This window comes from Lissotriton helveticus, chromosome 3_1 (genome assembly GCF_964261635.1).
Source record: "Lissotriton helveticus chromosome 3_1, aLisHel1.1, whole genome shotgun sequence".
Classification (NCBI taxonomy): Eukaryota; Metazoa; Chordata; class Amphibia; order Caudata; family Salamandridae; genus Lissotriton; species Lissotriton helveticus.
Window position 1 is genome coordinate 213,859,336 of NC_136061.1, and position 16,622 is coordinate 213,875,957.

General features: G+C 47.3%; 1 protein-coding gene across 2 annotated transcripts in view; it reads left to right on the plus strand.

Moving 5' to 3' along the window:
* Positions 1 to 16,622, plus strand: part of AP2B1 (adaptor related protein complex 2 subunit beta 1) — a 662,041-nt gene that overhangs the window by 459,586 nt on the left and 185,833 nt on the right. Inside the window, exon 15 of one of the 2 annotated variants that reach the window (XM_078679615.1) lies at positions 14,852 to 14,872. The exons of the other annotated variant lie outside the window; for it this stretch is intronic. Coding sequence (XP_078535741.1) covers positions 14,852 to 14,872 — 21 coding nt within the window. The remainder of the gene's footprint in view (positions 1 to 14,851; positions 14,873 to 16,622) is intronic. 2 annotated transcript variants of the gene reach the window in all.

The following is a 16,622-nucleotide window of genomic DNA, read 5'->3' on the forward strand; positions in this document are numbered from 1 at the left end:
CCCTCCTACTCAGACGTGAGTCCCTTGCTCATTGCACCATCAGGATTCAAGCAAGCCGGGCCGACGAAGGCTGTGATGCCAGAAACCGGTCCCCGGAAGCTTGTCTCCTTCCCAGTATAAGATTTGGCTTGGTAGTTTGGTTTGCCCTGTTCCCATCATGCACTGGGACAGGAACAGACTAATTTGCATATAGCCAGGTTCTGAGCTGGGATGGTGCAATGAGCTAAAAAAACAGGTGATGGATTAAAACCATGATCTCTTGACTTGGTAAGAGTATTCTGCATCATTCAGAAACTCTGTCCATCACCACCCCCTTTTTCCAAAATCGAGACTGGAAACATGAGCACTGCAGAGTTCCGCTGCAGATGGCCAGATGCTGGAATACTGCAAGGGACACGAGGGAATACTGCTAGGGGCAACACTGGTTGGGAATACTGCAAGGGTCAGAAGGCAGCGAGTAGCAACATGAACACTGCAAGGTACAGAAGTGGGACTGATGCACAAGCAGAAGGCAGAGAGCATGTTATGTGTGTTTGTAAAGAGCACTATCACACGTAAGGGTATCCTGGCACTGAGCAGGCGTGTGTGCTAGCCCTGCTTATGATAGGTAGGTTAATTGAAAAGCCAGGTCTTCAGCTTCTTGGGACATGGAAGAAGAGAGTAGGATAAGCAGGAATACTGTGTGAGCAGAAGTGGGAGACCGTACTACAAGGGACAGTGAATACTGCCAGGAGCAGAAACGGCAATGTAAGCAAAGTGCAGAAGTGGTAGAGAATAACGCAAAGGGGCACAGTGGGAATACTGCAAAGGGTAGGCGCAGGAGGCGATAATGCAAAGGGCAGAAGGTTCAGGACACAAATCTGAATACTAGAGTCTGGTGGGAAAACTGCAAGGTACAGAGACGGATGAAATACTACGAGACAGTGGTGGGATGGAATTCTGCTAGAGACAGTGTTTAATTGGCAGTATCCGTGGTGGGTTCTGTCATTTACCACAGGTACTCCATGACCACCAGTGCTAATGGACTAAAGTTGAATAACCAAGCAACCACTGATGGCCACTTGACTCTCAAAGAGTAGCAAGGTCGAGCACGCAAGACCCTTGCTGTAGGAGGCGGAGTGACTTACGAACGCAGACGCTGTTTAAACAGTACATAACGCAGAATGTGTGAATTTCCCCGAAGATATATTGCTTCTATGAAGATTTCCTTTATTTGCCTGCTAGCTAAACTGCCTAGTTAAAATCAAGATGCACTCTCAAACCAATAGCTGTGGCACAATACTAATATGCACTAGAATAAAACTCAGAGGAATACAAGCATGGCCATTGCAAGGGACAGAAGGAAAACTATAAGTGAGGGGAGCAAACAGGCCCGGCTCCAGGAATTTTTATTTGGGTGGGCCAAGGGTGCATTTGGGTGGGCCACTGTGGGCTCGATTTGTTGCATATATGTCTGGGCAGGCCTGCTTCAGGGCCCTCCTTTATCTCTTCTTAGTTTTACAAGGCCCAGTAAAACGCACTCTTTTCCAAATCTCTTTCTAAGTTTTATCACTCTCAAAAAGTGTTTTTTCCATGTAATGTTCCTTTGATGGGAAGAGGAGGTTTCTGAGGTGGGAGTATCAGGCAAATGACACTTCTCGGGCTCCCTCTGTGCGAGCCTTCAGGTAGAATCCCTCTTCATTACTACCTCCACCTGACCCCGGACTCTGCAACGCACTCACTCCCTTACAGGCTTGATTATCCACTACTCCTCTCCAGTGCACCTTATCTCACAGCTGACCTTGGGCCCCAGCCCCATATCAGGCACCATCGGGAAAACATTAGTAAAGTCACCTTAAAACTTAAAACATTGAATATAGCAGTAAATATAATTGGTACGCACTTTAAAGTATGTTCCACAGTAACCCTTATGACCCGACTGCTAATTAAATAAACAAAAACAGAAAGCCGATGACAGGGCCGGCTTTAGCGCTGATGCGAAAGTCTTTTTTTGGTGCCACACCAATTAACTCTTTCTCCGTAAATACCTTTACTACCACCTTCCAACAGTGTCCCTCATCCCTTCATGGCCCCCCTATTGACCTCTTCCTTGGATTCCCTCACTGCCACACTTCACAAGAGCCCCTCATATCCCCCTAGCCCCTCCCCCTCAGGCCCTCCTCCTCCTCAGACTCCCTCACTACCACCCTCCACCATTCCCCCTCATCTCTCCCTAGCTCCCCCTCCACCCCATGACCTCTTCCTCAGATTCCCTCACTGTCACCCTCCAACAGTGCCCCTCATCACTCCATAGCCTCTCCCCCTTTTGACCACCTCCTCGGACTCCCTCACTGCCACCCTCCTCCAGTGCCCCTCATCTCTCCGTAGCCCCTCCATTGACCTCCTCCTCAGATTCTCTCACTGCCACCCTTCACCAGCGCCCCTCATCTCTCCATAGCCCCTCCCCTTTTGACCTCCTTCTCTGACTCCCTCACTACCACCCTCCACCAGTGCGCCTCATCTCTCCGTAGCCACTGCCTCATATGCATTTCATTTGTTGTATAGCGCTACTCGTATCAGTGTAAGGTGTAACAGTACTTAACATCACGCACACATTATACAGAGACAATCAATCATGCAGGTATGTAAATCAGTCTACAGGGAATGTCCCATAAGCCATAGAGGATTACAAGTTGTAGGAATCACATGTCATCCATACCGGTGGGCAGTATATTGTAAGAGCGTTTGGTCTGGGGAAACACAACCTTAGGATTTAAAGCATACCCCAGTGGGTAGGGGTTGGCTTTACTAATAAAAATGTTTATGTGCCCAAAAAAACTCTTTTTAGCAAAATGAGAATAATGAAAGACTGGGGAAGATCTAACTATATCACAAAACAAAAAAAGCGAAGTTCTAACTATACCATTCATGTTTGTATGCAGCTCTTTGGTGACAGTTCAAATGTCACTGTCCTATGTTAGGATTGTAACTTCTGAACTCCAAGTAACACAAGGAACTCTGTGACAAAGGCAGGAACCCACTGAGCTTCCACATAAAATACAGTTCATCTGCATTTAATAACTACTAAGAGATGGATGATTGCTCTCCAGTAGGATCATTAATCGCCAGGGTTTTCTGGGAATTTTGTATGGTCTTATTTTGTCCTGCAGCAACCATGATAATGATAAAAACTGTTCAAATGAAGCAGTCACGAAGTATGTGTCCTGCTGGGCCTGTGCAGAATTTTAAAAGAAAAACAAATAGTAACACATTCTCTTACCTACTCTATAAAACAAACTTTGTGTCACAGCCTGAGGTGATAAGCAGCTGCAGGGGTCAGGAAAGGTGAATAGGAATAAGCAAACTTCTTCTCTACTGCGCTGCATCGAAAAAGTAATATTCACCAGCAGTACAATCGGCAAAGGTTACCTTTGTCAAAGAAAGGATTTGTCGCATTTCGCCATGGAGATGAAGGGGCGAAAAACTAAACTAAGCCTCGTTAACATAGCAATGGTCTTTTAAAGACCTGTTAAGTACTCGGGCCGGCTGCGATCATCTCTATGACTGTCTGTGTATTCGCCAGGGAAGTTGTCTCGGTCCGGGCGCACACACAGCCCTTTGAGCCCAATGGCGTTGCGCGCCTGCCTGCAAACCCTCACTGCAGGGCCAAGGATCCTGTTTGGGTGGGCCAGGCTCATGTTTGGGTGGGCCTGGCCCACCCGGCCCACCCGCTAGAACCGGGCCTGGGAACAAAAGGTACTACTTCAAGGGTCAATGGAAACCTTGAAAGGAATAATTATAGGAGAAGAAACATTATCATGCTGTTGGGATGGTATCTTGTCAGTTGGAGCTGCAGCTGAGCTGAGAATGCTGCTTCTTGGCACTTTTAAGACGGGTTTGAAAATCCAGCTCCCACGCACTTTGTGAAGGAGACATCCAGGGTTAAAAATGCAGTTTCCTAGCACTTTGTCAAGGAACACCCTGTGTTAGTGACGGAAAATGCTGCTTTATGGCACTTTATGAATGAAGAGGCAGAGCCATCTTATTTTACTGACGGATATGTTTCAATTTGAACGAAGAAACGGACTTTGGAATTTACAGACGCTCCCCGCCTCTGGAGTGTACATTGGCGGTTTTCTGTGAATGAAAGTGCTGCTTCGGTGCTCGTTCGGCGTAGGGAGAGGATGATTTTGGTGAATGAACACTCGCACGTGGTACTCTGAGGAAATCTACTTCTGTGGCGGGAAATGATTTTCTATAGGGAAGGCAATCTGTTGTTGGTGGAGAGCGCTGGTACTCGGAGCGTAGAAACAAGTTGCATTTAAATGGGCAAAAAGGCGCAGGCGGCCCCTTGTTGATGAAGAAAGCGGCCTCCGGTTCTCCCCTCCCAGATACCGCTCGCTTCTGATTGTTGTGAAGAGTGCTAAGGGTAGAAACATCCTGCTACTCGCGATCTCCCAAAGCTGTAACCTGCCTCTGGTAATGGAGAATGATGTCCCGAACATTCTCTGACGAGACACGTCTCGTGTGGCGGCAGTCCGACTCCGAGGTTCCACACGTGCGCGAGAGTCGTCCATGTCAGCGCCGTCTCCCTCCGCCGCGTGACAGCCGTGCCGTCCCTGGGCTGCCCTGTGTGATTGAGTTTAGATAAGTACCGTTCGTGCACATCAGCCTCTGACAGCCGGTCATTTTCCTGCCTCCCTCCACGGCTACTACGAACCCGCCTTCTGCGGGGGGAACTCCGAGCGGCCGCGAACCTGCCGTCAGCACACCGGGGAATGCCGCCAGCTCGGCCAGCTTAATGTCAGTGCGCGGGGACCCTGGTCGCCACATCTCCATAGGCGCGTAAAGTGGTGTGTGGCGCAGGCCATCGTGCTCGGCAGGCCCGCAGGGTTTTCCACAATGCAAAAGACACACAATTGATGGACGGAATGTAGAACAAATCAAAACATTCACCCCCAGCCAAGAGATCTGGGTTAAATCCATCATTCTTTTGCTCACCATGCCACCTCAGTTTAAACCTAGCCATATGCAAATCAGTCTTGACCCTGTGCGTCATGGGAACAGTCCAGCCCGAAATGCCAAGTCAGGTCCTCCCTGGACCCGGAAACAAGTATCCTAGGACCAGTTTCAGGGTTTCACCCCTCTTCAGCCATGATAGCTTGATTCCAGTGGCACAGTGAGCCCAGGACCAACATCTGGGCGTACCTGGCGCACTTAGGGCGAGAAAGCAAAAGACACACAATTGATGGACGGAATGCAGAACAAATCAAAACATTCACCCCCAGTCAAGAGATCTGGGTTAAATCCATCATTCTTTTGCTCACCATGCCACCCCAGTGTAAACCTAGCTATATGCAAATCAGTCTTGACCTTGTACCTCATGAGAACAGTCCAGCCCAGGTCCAGGTCCTCCCTGAACCGGGAACAAGCATCCTAGGACCGGTTTCGGGGTTTCACCCCATCTTATGCATTCTGTCCATCAATTGTTGTTTTTGCATTCGTCACCCAAGTGGGACGGGTATGCCTAGTCATGGGTCCTGTGCTCGCCTTGTCACTGGAATCAAGCTATCCTGGCTGAAGAGGGGTGAAACCCCGAAACCGGTCCTAGGATGCTTGTTTCCACTCCAGGGAGGACGTGGCTTGGCAGTTCGGGCTGGACTATTCCCATAAGGCACAGGGTCAATACTGATTTGCATATGGCTGGGTTCAAACTGGAATGGCATGGTGAGCAAAAAAACGGTGGATTGTAGCCCAGATCTCAGTACTGGGGTGAATGTATGACTTTGTTCTGCATTCTGTCCATCAATTGTTGTTTGTGGGTTTTCCACAATGGCAGTGACCAGGGCTTTAAGTGGGATGAAAAAACTGGGGAGTCTTTCAAAGGGGCGTGGCTAATGTAATTAAGGGCGTGGTGTAAAACACGTAAGCTAAAAATCGGTACTTAGCATATTGTGCCGCCTGACTTGTATTTTGCGGTTTCTCTCATTGTTCCAGATATGACACAACAAGTAACATCATACCTACAAGTCAGGACTAAGGGCTTTGTCAATGCGTAGAGCTCTACAAACTCTCCTCTTCTGTTAACGTTCCCCTCAATCGAGTAAGATCCTGCACAGCTGCTGAAGCGCCGGGACACCCCGTTGGAGTAGCTGCGCGCTATATAAAACACACTAAATAGATAAATAAATAAATAAATGGTTGTTAGTTGCATGAAATAAATAAGCAGCAACTATGGCTTGTATATAATATTGAAAAAGCTTCCACTTAAAGCCCTGGTGACACCACAACAATGTTGCTGGTCTTGAGTATCAAAAAGAGATGGGAAATCCAGAGAAAATTACTCTCTTTAAAAGATTTACCTTCCCCTACAATGCTTACTTGGCATGACGTCATGCCATAACTGCTCCACAAGTGAGAAGTGAGCAGTGTGAGCACGCGCACATCGTTGTGCCTACGGTCACTGCGGTCCCGAAAAAAATCGGACCACCTGTGCCAGGGCACAAAACAGAGCCCGATAGAGACAGGTTTCAAGGCCTCCTTTAAAAAACTGTCAGTGCTCAGACGCAGTGAGACCCAGCCCACTTAAAGCCCTGGCAGTGACTGTCCAGATCACTCCAAAAACAGAACCATTTGAGTTAAACCTTTCCATGCACAGCCGTGAGCAGAGCCTGGATAGCTTGCAAAGTGAAAACTCGAAATCCTTGGAAGCAGCAGCGTCATAGTTTCACCCGCGCCACTTCTCTTCCGAGGAGTACAACGCGTCCCTGACAAGGACATGTGTTCGGTGCCAGTCTCTGTTAGCCTACCTTAAGACTCTGAAAGACGGAAGCAGTGAAGCGGCAGTTGATGGTGACTTGTGTGCAGTACGGTGAGCTTGCAGCTCTGTGTAATGCACCAGTATTCGGTTCACAGTTTGACATGTTATCCTACAGGCGCCACTTACGGATACTAGGGAGAGGCGAGAACGCGTTTATTCACTGAAAAGGAGTGCCAACAACTGCTGCTACAACTGACATGGCAACTGACCTAGAACACTGATTAGGGCGACCAACTGGCATGGGTGCAAATTCAAGACGGTCATTGTAAAAATTCAGGACAAAGGGTCCAAATTCAGGACAAAAAATCAGGACAGAAGGTCAAAATTAAATTCAGGACAAAAATTCAAGACAGACGGTCAAAATTCAGGACAAAAGTTCTGGACAAAACATACGTTTTACAGATCAGAGGAGGTCCCACAATAGTATATAAGTAAATAGACAACAAAAATAAGTACAAGTCAAAATAAGTTTATATGAGGTTGAGACAATCGTGCACGTCACTGATTTTCAGTTTGCGCGCAGCTTTGCAAAGCGGCATCAGGCCCTATCTGCAATCAAGATTTGTGCAAGAGAAGGCACACCACATGCTGTTACTATAATAGGGCCCATTGTCATTCTATCTGTGACAATCGTCTGCCGTCTCAGAATGACAATGGGCCAGTCCGCAGTCTTTGCGAGGACCTGAAGGAGCTGCTGCAAGCAGTCTCAGTCTACAGATAAATAGATAAGTGCGAGAGGCCCAGAGTGGAAACTTTTACACTCATGGGGCCTGTCACTGGGGAACAGCACTCCTTCCTGAAATTCCCCAATTTGATTTTAGTTTATGGTCTATAAGGTGTCTGTAATTTGGGGACCCCAAATTCCAGATGCCTTACAGAATCATACTAAAATAACGGACGGTCTGTGAAATTTTCGGATGGTTGGTCACCCTAACACTGATAACCTTCCAAACCAGCACAGAGAGAAGCATCTCTCTGGCCGTCGTCATCCCCACCCCCAGGAAACATACAGTAGGAATAAAATTGTGTATGAATGATCACATTTGAAAGTTATTGCATTCTACCTCTATGGGAAGAACTTGTTAGGTCGGATAAAGTAGTGTAGACTCAAGAGACCCCACGCGAGCCATTCCACCAATGGCCATTTTCTAGCACAAAGCCAGTGCATCTTTTCTTAGCCACTCGTATCGACTCTCAAAACTTACTTCAATCACAACTCCTCCCAGTAAACTTCTGGTCCTCTGCTTACTCAGACATTTTCTTAGCAGCATTTCTGGAGTTGTAACACTGACACACCTCAAGCTGCATCTCTGTGGCACTTCTGAGACAATCGGTGTCACCTCTCTAAACACTACTCATCAACTCCTCCCATATCAGTGACTGTATTAGGCTGGCTTAGTATATGGTGCACACTTATTTAAGTGAAGCACCTTGCACTAATCCAGACAACCTTCATGGTGATTTTAGTGGTCTTAGACAAACCTTGGAAATCTCTTTAAGTGGTAGCTGTAAAGAGCAGCATTTGGGCTTAGTCCGAAAGGAGTGTTAAGCAGCTTGTTTTACCGGAACTGATAATATAGTGTAGGTTAAACGAAAAAGAACCACACAGGGTAGTTTTAAAAATATCTATTTATTATACAACACTCACTAACACATTGGTATATTTCCTACTCGGAGATTTCAATACACTACACACAATATTTCAAATGTAAACCGGTAAGAAAGCACAAATACACAGTGGTCTTCATGGGGAGACCAACCCATATACTAAAGAAGAGGAATGCGAACTGCGACCAAAGTCGGGACTTCGAACAGAAGACTCAGAAGAGCTGGGGACACAAGGAACCACCAGAGGTAAGTACCCAGGAAGCCCACAGAGCCTATGTGCAGAGCGGAAACATAGCCGAATGCTCAATACAAGTCAATGGGAAAGTCGCAGTTGCAGTTTTTAAGAAGGACCCTTCTCAGTGGACCCTTAAGAAACCCAGTGGAAGACCGTAGGTTGGAGAGTCACCCCACCTGTGGATACCCCAGGAACCAGGATACACCCACACTAGGAAACCAGGTGCATAAGTGTGAAGTGACGTCGGAAACCGTCATAGACCACAGTAGAGGACTTAGTAAAGATGCCACTGGCGAAGAAGGTGGAATTCTTGGAGAAGAGTGCCTGCAAGCAGATGGGACAGAGTCTATGCCACTAGTGAAGTGACCAGGAGGCACGGAAGACCAATGACCACTGATGGCGGAAGATGTAGGAGTAGTGACGGTGACCTTGTTGCTGCAGCTGTGCAGACCAGGCGATGCTATAGAAGACCGGGAGCCGTTCACAAGCTGTCCCACATCAGTAGTCAAGAACCAGGGTGTTGGTGTCTTGCGGGAGCACCAACAAGCCTTGGCAGCAGCAACAGACGAGGTATACAAAAAAGATGCATCATTGGGACCATCAAGGTGCGAGGGACTCACCAAGTGCTGGAGAGTCAGAGCAGGCCCGAGAAAGCAGTGGAGCCCACTGAAGCCAAAGAAGACCCTTAAGGGGACCCACAGGCCGAAGGCACATGAGTCGCAAGTGGAACTCGAGCAGCTCACTAAAGATGCAGGCTCACGATGCAGAGGATGCGGTGAGGACGAGGATGCTGGAGGATGGAGCTTCTTGTAACCGAAAGATTTCAGGAGGACAGAGTCAACAAGCCTTGGCAACGGCAGGTCGATGTGGTGCACAGGGGTTCTGCTCCAGCAATTCCGACAAGGGATATTTGCCTCAAACTTGCTTAGAAGACAGTGCAGGCATCAAGGGAGTTGTAGAACCACCACCTGTGTTGCTGAGCCTTTCGGAGTCCGTATAATGTCAGGAGCAGCAGACCGGTTAGCTTGGTTGCGTTGCCTGCAGATGCAGGGGAGTGACTCCTTCATTTTATCGGAGATTTCTTCAGGTGTCTGATTCCCACAGGCCTGGAGAAGAACCTGGATGAAGCACATGCACAGACAATGTAAAAGACTGGCAGAACGACAAGACCAGGAGCAGCAGGAGTCTTCCTTGATGTGGTCTCGGTTCCAGGCAAAGTCCAACGAAGTCCAAGGTGCCCAGACGGTTGAAGTTGTAGTGGTTTCAGATTTGAATCTTTTCCCATGATGAATCTGAAGAGCCACCCACAGGTAAGCCCTTCAGTACCCTAGGGAAAGGGTTGGGACGATTCAAGGATCCCTCCCAGAGGAGGGGCTAGGCAGAGGGGAGGATAATCCCATGTCCTTTGTCCTGTTTCGTGCCAGAGCGGTAGCCAACAGCCCCCTGAGCTGGCTCAAACTGGAGTATGCAAGGAGGGCACAAAATGTGCCCTTCAAACAGTCTGGTGGTGCTGGCAAGCGCCCCCACCCAGCCCAATACACTATGTCCTCTCTGGGAGGTGGTCACACCTTCCTGTGGCAGTAAACCTATTGTTCTACCTTCCCCTGCTCGAGCGCAGCTCAGCAGCAGGAGGGCAGAATTGTGTCTGTGGTCGGCTGCAGCATTGCTGTTAGATTCTAAAAGGCTGGTACTGGGAATACAGGAGGGTACCCTACGGGAGCCCCTAGTACATGAGATCCTACGTCCAACACTGGAATCGGTGTTGGGGTTGGATTCCAATATGTTTGCTATGAAACATGACCTGTTTTGGTGCAGCCAGTATATAGTTAGACATCTCGTATTTGATTTGATGTCCACTATATGTATTAAATGGATGACCGCACTTACAAGGCCTGGAGAATCGATTCTGGGGTTTGTAGGGGTATCCTGCTCATGCAGGGCCCTCTCTCACTTATAACCGAGCATCCTGGTTTCAGGATTGAAAGGCCTGCTTTATGGGTGACTTATAGGTTGGTGACTACCTCCACCATGGATTCTCGCACCGCCACCTTTTAACCGTGCCCCACAAGTGTTCATTACCACTCTCTATCAGATACGTTTAAATAATTTTATAGCGATACTCATACCAGTGTAGGGTGTCAGAGCACTTTGCATCACACACACATTACACATAAACAATCAATCATACGTGTGTTAATCAGCTTATAGGAAATGTTACATAGGCCAGAGGCCTACAAGGTGTAGGCGTGACATGTCATCCATACTGGTAGGCAGCATAATTTAAGAGTGCTAAGTCTAATGAAGCACAAACTCAGGATTGAAAACGAAACACCATAGTCGGGGGTTCTTTTTAATAATAACAATTGAGTTCCACCCAAATGAAGCTTTTTGCAACATTGTTCCATGCTTTAATCTATACTTTGCAGTGTACATGCAGTTATTTGATGACATTTCATAATTCATTGTTCTGTATTTGGGTTTTAACTTATGAACTGCAACTAACAAAGGGAAATCTCTTGGAAAAGCAGTAACCCACTGACCTATTTACATTATACGCACTATGTGATTTGCATGGTACACATTCTTTTCAGCCGACATATTACCCCTCTGTGCTATTTTATGATCATTCAAAACTGAAACTAGGCAAAACTCTGATCTCGCTACAGGAAGAACATTAATCACCAGAGCTATCTTGACTTTTTATTTTTGCCTGGAAATTGCTGGAAGTGAGGAAGGCACCGGCAGCGGTTTTAAAAACCAAAATAAACTTGCAAACACGGCGCCCCAAGAAGTCAGTCCCCGGTGCAGTGGCACCAGTCGCACCGTCCTAGAGCAGGCTCTGATCTTAAGTGCTCTGTACCATTCCGCTTGAAGAAATTCACTATCTAATGAGAGGTGAACTTTACACCACTGTCGATGACGAGGGAACCCTTAACTACAAAAAATCAAGTTTGAAGTGATCAAGGTGATCATTGACGGATGTTGGTCTTCAGGATGCACGGCGAGAGCTGCACCCCTCTGAGTCAGAGTACACATATTACTCTCCTGTCTACAAGATACTCTTGCATGTCTATTTCATACTGGTTAGCACATCCCTCCTTTCTGAGATTCTAGTGTCATTAAAAGAAACAGCAGCAGTCTCTGACCATGCTCCAGTACTGGCGTGGTTGGCAATAGGTCCCATAGACTTCCCTTCGCAATTGGCGCTTACACCCATCTTTGATTAGGCATCTAATCACCGCGAATAAATTGGCCAACATATTAGTGAGTATTTTAATATAAATGAGTGTGGCGGGGTGTCTGGAGCACCTTCATGCTAGTGATACGTGGCCATCTGATCGCAGCAGCAGCTCATAAGCAGTGTCTCCGCAAGCCAGAGGTTCAGAATATAGAAGATGAAAATCGGGAGTTGGAATGGGAAAGGGTAGAAAACCCGATGCTTCATCAGGAAAGCATCATACTTGAAGATGGATTGATGTTTAAAAGACTTTAAACCCTCAATGTTGTTGCTGAAAACTTCCTCATATCCATCAAGTCCTGAAGAAATATCAAACAGCTGTACAATAAAACTGAAGGGCCATTTTCATGAATGTATTACCATCTTAATATTCTGCTGTTCAGTCCACTTTAGGATGTTGACTTTGTAAGCCACAACATATACCTTGGATGTGATATTCCTTTCTGTAAAGGCAAGTTGTGCGTATAACACTTCTTTGAATTAAATTGCTTGAGGGTTGTCTCACAATTTAAAACAAGCATTTGCAATGTAATAAGTCTCACATTTACAAGAGTTTGAGTTATTGGCATTATAAATGACAATGCCTTTTATTTGTGTTGTAAAAGGCAATAGCTTAAACTCTCGTAAATACGAGTCCTATTAGATTTGGATTGCAAACGCGTTTCCGCGCCTGTGCAATAAAGATTTTTTTTCAAACCGTTAGGAGAGAGCGTGTCCTGCCTGTGACAGCTGGCAGGACAAAGCTATTTGAGAAAATAGTGCTCAGAGTCTTTAATTGAAGCCTACCGAGTAACAACACACATAAAATGGGGAGTCCTCATAGGAGGTTACAACATAAGACATGGCGGTACTAAGGAGGGACTACTAAGCCTATTGACCAATGAAAAGCCACAGTTTACATGGGCAGTGACACAAGCCAATAGAAAATTGGGGCGGAGAGTGGGTGGAGCTTCAAGTCCATACCTGAATACAGCATGCTTCGCAAAGCAGCGCATGCGCTGTCCAGGCTCGACCTAAAAAGTATGTGGAGGTGGTAGGTTGAATATGTGAACTGATATGTGGATGAAAAGTACTGTGAAATACTGACAGTTCACTTGTCACAGGCAAAAGTTGTCACATTACTTTTGCATCAGGGCATTTGAGGAATCAACTGTGAGAGCACAGTGAAGAAAGATGTAACGTATAAATGCTTAACATAGCTGAAATCAGAACCGGGCCAAAAGCTCAATCAACGGGGCTTGGTCATAAAGAGGAATTGAAGCTCCAGAAGGTTCCTTCACCCTGAGAGGATGGACTAATGCAAGGAGGTGGTTTGGTAGGAGAGTTACTGAAGTAAAAATGAGGCAGGACTCTTCATAGATTGTTGATAGTTCCGCGTTCTTTCACTCCATGAGGAACTTACTGCAGCGGGGATGCACCATAATGCAGCATGCAGTAGTGGCGAATGCACAACCCACTTCAGACTTCAGTAGCCGAAATGGCGGCAAACCAACTCAAACGTAGTGAGAATCAATAGTTGTGGCATCGGATCCCTGTCCCCAGATAGAAGTGTAGTGGTGCAGAAGACCGTACTTGAGGGGACAAGTGAGAGGTAAGAAGAACACGTATATTCACTCAAAAGGAGACCCGCTTCTACTGCATCGAACATTGACAACATTCCAACAGTGTGTGGGGAAGCACGTGCTCAGTCACACTGCAGGAAGATGAACCAGGGTAGTACATGATGACAATGGAAACATACAATAAGAATACAATTGCATGTAAATGATCGCAATTCAATGTTACATCTTACTACACATCCTTTTTTGCTAGGGACCACATGTTTATTTATTTATTTATTTAAAAAGTTTTATATAGCGCTGGCTAGACCCGGAGGTATCAGAGCGCTTTACATGAGCATCAGATCATAGTTACAGGTTACATTGTTACAAAGGTTACACATGTCATGTCTTTTCTGCACATCACTACTGGGCTCTGGACCCCTCACTTGCCTTCTGAGTCCTCATTTATGGTTTGCTGCCGCTATACAGTTTCATGCTACGTTGGAGTTTTTCTGTCCTTCACATTATGTTCTTGTCCACATAGTTCGTAATGGGAAGTTATGACTGCTAAAGCGCAGCTTCAATCAGGTCATCAACTATTCTGAGCACCATTCACAGTAGGCAAGTTCTGCTCCTCCAGAACCACAGGCCCATCTTGAGCAGTGAAAGGCGGAGCCCAAGACCCCTCTTGACATGGATGGTAATGTTTCACCCTCTTAAAGCTTTCTCTAGGACACATTAGATTCCTCTCCTCTACGGCACCTGGTCTGCTTCTTTTTGTGTCCCTGGCAAATATTATATAGGCATATTGTGTACACCCTTAGACACAATGCAGTCTCCCACATGGCAAGCGTTGTTCTCTGGGTGGCTTGCATGCTACTTTGACCAGCGTTGACTCGTGAGGTGTCAGGGTAAAAAAAACTTCTTTTAAGAATGATGTACAATACAGTTTGGGGCCCCCTATTAGAATTTCAAATAAACGTTAATAAACGGTTTGTGTAATGATGCAAGTGCTCCATTGCTGGGTGTGCTGACAGTAATAGTGAGAGGGCTTGTGTGCTAATTTTACAGCTTGTGTACTGTTTTAGTTCCTGCAGTGTTGTAGTATTGACTGTTCGTTATGGTGAAGATGATGTATTTCGCTTTGATGTCAACGTGGCACTGTTGGCTTTTTATTTTTTCAAACGGGGCGGGGGTGGGGAGTATTGCATGGTACAGTTCATGAAGACTGAATAAATACTTACTTTTTGAAATGAACCGAGAGACAGCAAAGATGAATGCAGTTTTTATTTTCATGGTTAGAGCTCAGTCTCAGAATCTCACCTGCTGGTTTGGAGGCTGTGCAGTGTGGTGCAATGATAGTATATAAGACTATGATATAAGACTAATATTTCTGCTTCCTTCTCTTTGTCTCTCATGCATCCGGCCAGATGGGAGAGGACACACAATGGGTAATTGGCTCTCACCCCCTCCCCCACCACATCTCCCGTGCATGTATACACACTGTCCATTTTGTTGGTACACATCAGGGAGTGCCCGGTAGTTCAGCATGTAATCGGTCAATGTATTGGCCCAACAAATGCAGTTAATTTTCATATTCTAGAATTAACTGAAATGACCCGCAGACTTTTGAGCATATTTTGTGACGTTTGTCAGCTTTTCCCCCAAAAGTCTTATAAAGTAGATGGCATCTCGATATCATCTTTTAAAACTTGAATGTCACCAAATCCCTTTCTCTCATAAAGTTAGGGGAATTTCTAATTTGGAGCTGGTTTAAACTTGTTTTTTTTTACATTGGTTTCGGATTCAGAATGGAAGTTAAATGGATCCCATTTTTAGAAGTGCCTTCATTTTTTTGCACTTCTGTGATCTGTACTAGAGCTGTCTGTCTCTTTTATGACTTGTTACCTAAATGGAATAAAGATTATACCAGCACATCGTGGGATTAAAATAGTAACTACTAGAAGTGAAGCCTTCATAAATGAACAACCCGTCATTAACGCACCCCTGTCTTTAATAAAACAGGGCTGGCCCAGAATTCCCTAGATCTCTGTGTGCGCTGTATGTCTCATATTATCTCTACTTCTGCATACTTTTAGTGTGTGTATATCTGAAAGAAACAGGTCAGTGTTAGATTCCTTACCTTAAAATATCCCGAGGCGTCAGACTGGATCCAGAAAGTTTTGCGAGCAGTACCCCTGCGCGTCGGTAGGTGTCATATGCGGCTCCACGTCCGTCGACGGCGTCGTGATCACCGGTATGACGTCGTCTGAGTACTTAGACGCCGCCCTCAGCGCTGACGTCAGTTCTTTTTTCCGCGCCAGCAATCGCAGATCTGGGAAAAGCAGTACTCCTAGTCAATTTTTGACTAAACTTTTTGATCTCTTTTGGATCCTTCTCGAGTTGATTCCTCGACTCGCGGCGCAGATAGGGATGCCTGGGTTCAAACCGTGCGACGATTGTCACCGATTGATGTCGGTGACCGACCCCCACCGTCGGTGCCGTTACTGTCTCGAGCCGACCACGATGACAAGTCGTGCCCCAACTGCCGGGCCTTGACCTTGAAGGCTAGGCGGGAGCGGTCCCGTAAGCGTCTCGAGCTCCGGCAGTCGGCCCCGCGCCGCTCAAGGTCCCGGTCCAGGAGGAGGTTGAGGAACCGGTCGCGGGGCCACAGTCATCGCCGCTTGACGAGTCAACACCACTTGTCGGGCACCAAGTCCTCAGGTAAGTCGAGGCACAAGAAGTCGAAGAAGCAACATCGCTCTTCAGACTCCCCCGACGCTCGCGCAACGTGGCCAGGGGTTTGGGCAACACCACCCACGCGGCTCCGCCGGAGCCGCAAGCGCCGCGTCCAGCTCCACACCTGCCAGTCCCTGGGCTGCACGCAATGCCGGAGGAGATTAGCGCCTTCCTCACGGCCATAAGGTTGCGCTTTCCCTCCGTCGCAACCCGCCGAGGCGCCTTCGGGCCCCGCGGGTCCGTCTGGGAGCCCAAGTGGGCCGGTGGCCCCGGCGCCGTTCGGTGCTTCGGCGCCGTCGAGGACTCCAGTCTCGACGCCGCAGGGCTCCTCAGGATCCAGGCCTGGATCCGTGACGACGCCGGTCGACTTTACGACCCCTCCGTTGGCGCCGTCACCAAGGGTGTCGCCCCCGACGTCCTCCCCGGTCCGGATCCGGCGTCGAACCGACGCCGTCTTCGACG